The sequence below is a fragment of the Belonocnema kinseyi genome, chromosome 4, assembly GCF_010883055.1.
Source record: "Belonocnema kinseyi isolate 2016_QV_RU_SX_M_011 chromosome 4, B_treatae_v1, whole genome shotgun sequence".
Lineage (NCBI taxonomy): Eukaryota > Metazoa > Arthropoda > Insecta > Hymenoptera > Cynipidae > Belonocnema > Belonocnema kinseyi.
The window spans coordinates 89,156,931-89,163,511 of NC_046660.1; the positions used below are offsets into that span (position 1 = coordinate 89,156,931).

Consider the following 6,581-nt stretch of genomic DNA (forward strand, 5'->3'; position numbering starts at 1 on the left):
AATGTATCTAATCTTCTGCACTTTTGCAAAAAAAAAAGAATGGCAAGCCGATTGAAAGGTGATTCCAATTACCTATTATGTACACTTATTACAGAAATTATGTATACCCCTCGCGTTTGCTGTAACAGTTAACATTGAATTATCTTAGTGTTCTGAACAGCGGTGCATTAACACAAACCGCATTGCCCAAAAAAATTTTTTTCTTTGAACATTAATATTTCGCATAAATCAGGGTGTGTGGTGATCTACTTGATACGGAGACGAATTATCTGCTTTTGCGCACGACATATGTGACAGGATGTGAGGGACACTTCCTCTTCAGCCCCTATAATACTCTACAGATCCGTTGCAGTTTTATACACCTGCCTCCCCCCTATTTAATATGCGCGCCATAATTAGAACCTATAAGATCACCAAACCACTAAATAATACCAAAACGTGACAAGACATCAAATAAGTGTCTCATCCCTGCAATTTTAAGTATCTACATGCGAAAGTTAGCTACATGAGACTTATATACATGTTACATAAAAAAGATAAAATTCAGAATGAGGCATCAAAACTTTTTTCGCTTGAAATTCTGTTTAAATTTGGGTTCATAAAATTACAATTATAAATTAATCCAACAACTTTTTCGTAAAACTGTAATTGAACATTTATTTCTTAGGTATTTTATTATTTCTTATCTGAAAATCTAAATAAGCATGTGCTAGTCTTATTAGCTCTAACTCTCAAGAAGGTATTAGTTTCTTAAACCTGGCTCTTCGCCAGCACTGAAATTTAATCCCTTTATGGCTAATAAGATCCGCAAGAAAAGACCCTTCCCTTTACAAGGGTTGGCAATATTGATTTCACACTCTAAAGTATTTTGCAATACTTTGCACATACGAAAAGAATAGCAGAGATTTCGCCATTCTAAAAATCTTTCTTTTGTGTAATAATTGTAACTTCTTTCCTCAAAGCATCTTGATGATACCTTTCTTCGAGAGGAAAGATGAGTTTTTAATTTGACAAGCAGACGATTTATTTCAACTTTGTAAATTTGTTACAGTGGTAATGCATAAGGACAAGGAGGAGAACTCTCACCATGATTCGCATTATCGAGCGAGGGAATTGGCAGCGCTCGCTGCTTATGACCATCATCATCTCGATGGCGAAATGTTTCTCCAAGTAAGTAATTTATTACCCTGAAGTTTTCTAAAATAATACCAGTTGTTTTATAATTTTTATATAAATTATTATTCTAAACAATCTGTACATTCAACATTTCTTATTATAATTCCTCATGTCACTGAATTGAAATTAATTACGATAGAAAATGCGAACAGAGGATAATAAAGTTAATTAACCAAAGAACGTGATGAATACAAGAATGTAAATTGAATGTGTACACTTTATATTATGGGTTTATTTTGTCGCAGTGTGTAAACCACGAGCCCTTTTGTTTCGCACTAACGATTTTATAATAAGCTCAGCTGTTTTCCTAATTTCAAGAGGGACATTTTTCCTCCCTGGGCCATTAGCCCGTGGTTTTTACTCCGACATCAGGTCGGAGCCACGCTTCCTTTGATCGTCATTAATCCGCCTCGGATTCGATAATGGTAGCTGCTGCAGGCTTTGAGGTAAACTTAAAGTTGTTCCGATTACCCAGCCCGCCGTAAATGTTTGAGTAATTACGGGCACTTGTACCTTTTATGTGAAAACACGATCCTAATCTTTTCTTCCAAGGTTCTGCCATATTGAGGGCGATCATATTGATAGGTATATAAAATGCCTGGGGGTGGTCAAATCAAAGTCGCTCGAGGCTTTGGGGGGTGTTTTTTTATAATGTCAATCAACATATTGAGATCTAATAATAATTAGTATGGTCATTCAACTTTTGAAAAACAATTTCCGAAAATATGCTTGCATATAATCTCAAGAAAAAATGAAGATTTCTCGCTAAGTTATTAATGATAATGATCGATAGTTATCAACTTAGTCTACAGATAGGAAGCACGAGAAGTCGGATTTGAGAAATTACAGAGAAAGGGTTTTCGTTTTCATGGAAGAAACTTTGGACAAGAAACGGAAACAAGTAGTTATTAAGTGGAAAATCCAGATCAACTCTTCAATCAAATCCTTCCCCTTGACATAAACAATTCAGGCAAAAATTAGGTTATTGAGAATATCGAGCCTGTAATCTTTTTTACGAGTCAGAGTGATATAAGAAAATTTGATTCAAGTACGCTATCGAATGTATATATCCAAACACGTTGTTCGGTAACCGGCAGTACCTCAGGCAATGCTTGGAAGCTTTTTACGATAGTTGGGATAATTGAGGATTTGAGAAGGTATGTGAGCTGCAGGGTTTAATGATTGACGATCTCCTTTGGTAGGGGAATTTAGATATGTAAAAACCCTAAAATGGTATACATGAAGTAAACAATATAATATAATCTAATCTGATACAAATAAGTAAATAAATCGAATAGGAAGCAATCGGAAGTAGGATGTCATGTTCAAGGTTAAAAAATAGCGTGCCGGTCCTGGAGATTGCGGGAAGATTAAAGTAGCGACGTACGCGCACAAAACGATCAACGCGGAAGCACGTTGAATGCACGACCAGCGGAACATAGACATGCAATGATCAGCAACAAGTAAGATCCTACAGCACGAGAACAACTTGGCGGCAAACTTGCTCGCCCCTTGCTCGCTAATCTCACTACGTCATTGAATGCCCCTTAATCGATCCTCCCTCATTCGCTTGTACTCCTTCTTTTCTCTTCAAGTGCATCAACTTCTCACAGCACATAGAAACGCGAAGACGCGATCTCTGGAAATTGATCTGTTCAAGCAAAGAAAAGCCCAACTCTCGATAATCCTCACTGCGATTCAGAAAGGCTAGGCTCTTCAGAGTCATGAATTAGAAACTTTATCGAATCGCAAAGGAAATTGCTCAAATACTTGTAGGATTTTCGATAGAGCATTCATAACGATATATTTCATTCAAGATCTAAAGTTCAAATGAAGATTCAGAAATTTTCATTCTGGTAGCCTGCCTCAATCAAATTATTTTGAATATCGATCAATATCATAGACCAAAAATAAAGTGTCGAAGAAAAATACACTTCTCTTTAAATCTGAGAACGAAATTTCACAGAAATGAAATACTTTCTTATTTTCTGATTTCTTTAATGTGTAAATTAGAAAAAAAAAAAAATTCTAGAATTTTCTGCTTACTAATATAAAATCCGCGGAATGCCCAGTTACGATTAAAATCATAAATTTTCGCTATCTAATGTACGGAAAAATGTTACTTTTATAGGTCAGCATAGGTTCAATGCTGAACTATCTTCTTATTCGTAATCCTCTTGTTATTTTAATATGAACCTTGTTTTTATTATATAGCGTTCGTTATTTCAATGACTAGTTCTATAGCTGTTCTTTACTGTACTGTAATTTAGTTTTATCGTACATATCAAATGTATTTTTATTATTGTAATTATTTTTTACCTAACTGTACCAGGGCTTGAATAAACTCTAATATAATCTAATCTAATCTAAATAGAAAGTCTGAAATTTGTTAGGCCTGAGTTCCACAGAAACAGAAATGTCTTTTGATGACATTATTGATTTGAAAGATAAAAAATCCTACTTTAATCGAAGAGAAAGCTCAAAGGCAACCCCTTTAATGATGTGGAGTAATAGGAAAAGGCGTTAAATCCAAGTTTTTTTTTATGTCTTGAATATGGATGAAGAATTTGATAGTCGAAAAATTAATAAGTAATTTTTCCAAAACTGGGACGTCTCTTCCACACTTTAATATATTGATGTATTATTACTTACATATTGCGAATAATTTTTTCTAGTTCTAGTTAGAAGATTGCGTAACCAAGAGGAGAAACACAGATTCTGTCATATATCAGAGATATGTAATTAGTATTGAAAAAATTGAACATTTGACCAAAACTGATATTTTTTTAAAATCATTATCTCAAGTTTTAATACCAAAATTTCCAATTTATCACCTCATGAAAATAAGTCAAGCGATATACCAGAACATTTGGAGTAAAAATTCCTAACCTCCCAATGAAGGTAAGCATCTATTACCTATTTAATAGAATATTAATCCTAAACTTCTTAAAAATTATTATTACTTCTAAATCTTAATTCCTTATTATTAGAGTATTATGATTTTGCAGCACTAGATATGATTTTAAAAAGTATCAGCTTTATCAAAATTTTTAGTTTTTTCAATACTAATCATATGGCACTGATGTACGACAGAATTGGTCAATTCTTCTGGTAGGGTTTAAAACAAACTCTTAATATTAGTTAGTAATTAGGACCCGAAAATTTTGATTTCTGTTGGAAACAATGACCAACAAAGGGCCACTGAAAAATAATATTCCAATTAAATAATTACATAGAAATAAACTGAAAATAAAATGTAATAAAATCAAGAAAATAATTCACTTTTCTAAATATAGACCCGCATATTTATTTGGGTCGAGTACGCTTTACTTAGTTCAGTACAAATTATTTTGTCTGCATGTTAATAAATATCTTCCATCTGTTCCTTATAAACAAAAAATCATGCTATTCACACATACAATTGCGAGAAACAAAAGAAAACTATGCAAAGATTTTTGGCTAAAAGCCCCAATTCTTTGACGATGCCTATCATATGAACAAGCCAGGATTAGCCATGAAGGCTACAGATCATATCTTTCTGCAGATCCAAAATAACGTCTGATGTTGCCGCGATTTCGGGTAACCTGGGGGGGGGGGGTATTCTACTATCTAGCCAAGCTGTGGAAAGATGTTATCATTCAAAGCACAAATCAGCCCAAACAAAGTATCTACGGTATCATAGAGAAACGCCGCACCGAATCGAGCTTGCAAATTCATAAGGGTAGCGCTTGCCGCAGCAGACAGTCGCAAACGGTGAGTCAGTGCAGCAGAGGGGTGAGTCGAAGGTAAGAGTAGGTTGGTTCCGTCTGTGGGATGGCGTTTGGATGATTATACGAGGTTAGGTCGGTGGGCGACGCGGGCTCGCCTTGGTCTGGCACCGCTAGTCCTTCCCGTATTGATCGCGCGCTCCTTTCCTCCCTTAACTTAGATACCTACCGCGTTTCGACCCTTTCTCATGCCTTACGTTTATATGCGTACCTTATATTGCCGAACCACCTATTACCCTCTGCTATACTACTAATCCAGCGGTCGAAATTTCTTCGCTGGTTATTTAATGTTTATTATCCATGGGCATGTATGATACCTTAGCTCCAGAAGTACAATTGCAGGAGATAATTGCAAGAAATTGCAGACAGTGTAAAAGGGGCAGTATATCAGTTAATGGTTTGTTCAAATGAAAAATTTGATGTAAGAAAATTATTATGAATTATCTCCATAATAATGAATGAGCATCCAAGCGTTGCTAAAATGGTATATACACAGTCAATCCCTAGAAAGGGCGTTTTTCTTTGTGAAACTTCTGCTGTTATTTGTAATTCTTGTATTATCAGTAGACTCTAGATGATCGTCCATTGCACTTTGGACGGGTGCTCAAATTGTGAATCGCTACTGGGATTGGTCCTTCTAGGGGCGTGGCTTATATTTCCCGAAGGGTGTATCAAACGAAACGTGTCGTCTAAACTTATCACGAAAAAATCCCATACGTATTAGGATCCTATGAATTCTAACTTTTTACTGTTTTTATTTATTCAAAAGCGTGTCAAGATACGTGTTCTGAATTAAATTTACAACTTTTCTCTTGTACGATGGACATTAAAGGCTAACTTCTCTCCAAAGAGCTTTTAAATTGAAAATATTTTCTTTCGTTATTCAATTTTCATTTGTCAAAAGGACAAATATTTCCAAGATTTCATAGTTCTAGAGTTCATATTTCGTATACACTTTAAACATAAAAGAATAACAGCCATATTTGAAATGTATGTTGCAAGAATTCGCAGCTAAAGAAGGGTGTCACTTTGTATAATCGTGTTTCATTCTTCACCCCTCGAGCGTCTACTCAATCATGAAACTCTCCCTCCGTATTAACCAATGGAAGTGCAGCATCCGCGCATGCGAATCTCTCCTCGGAATCCATTATTAGATTACAGTACTCCATGATAAGCCAGTAAAAACTTAAATACTTTTCTTTCCTTTCAGATGTTTCTTCATTTATATATCAGAAAAGAGCAGTTACCTATATTCGTAAAATGCAATTGAGTTTTATATGGCTGCAATATTCTTATCACCGTTGTATTTTTAATTCACTACAATTTATTCTCTAGCAAGATAAAAGATTGCTCTAATTTTCCTGCATGTGATGAAAATATAAACTTAACTTATAATTGATAATATAAGTCTTAAAGTAAGTATGTTAATTCTAAACAGCGAGCTAAAAAGTTGAGTTTCAAGTATAGAGCGATAGAAGTTTACATTATAGAAATTGTTGCATGATTCCTTTTATAGTATTAAAGATGATCAGTTCTTTTATTTAATTAAAATAACACCATTTTGAATACATATTAAGTATCATTTGAAAATTAAAAGGGGAATAGTGGACTCAATCACAGCAATCTTAATTTAAAACA

The 6,581-nt window shown here is 34.5% G+C and overlaps 1 protein-coding gene across 1 annotated transcript in view; it reads left to right on the top strand.

Moving 5' to 3' along the window:
• Positions 1-6,581, top strand: part of LOC117171002 (aryl hydrocarbon receptor protein 1) — a 164,924-nt gene that overhangs the window by 128,405 nt on the left and 29,938 nt on the right. The window contains 1 exon segment of the mRNA XM_033358047.1: positions 1,052-1,170. Coding sequence (XP_033213938.1) covers positions 1,052-1,170 — 119 coding nt within the window.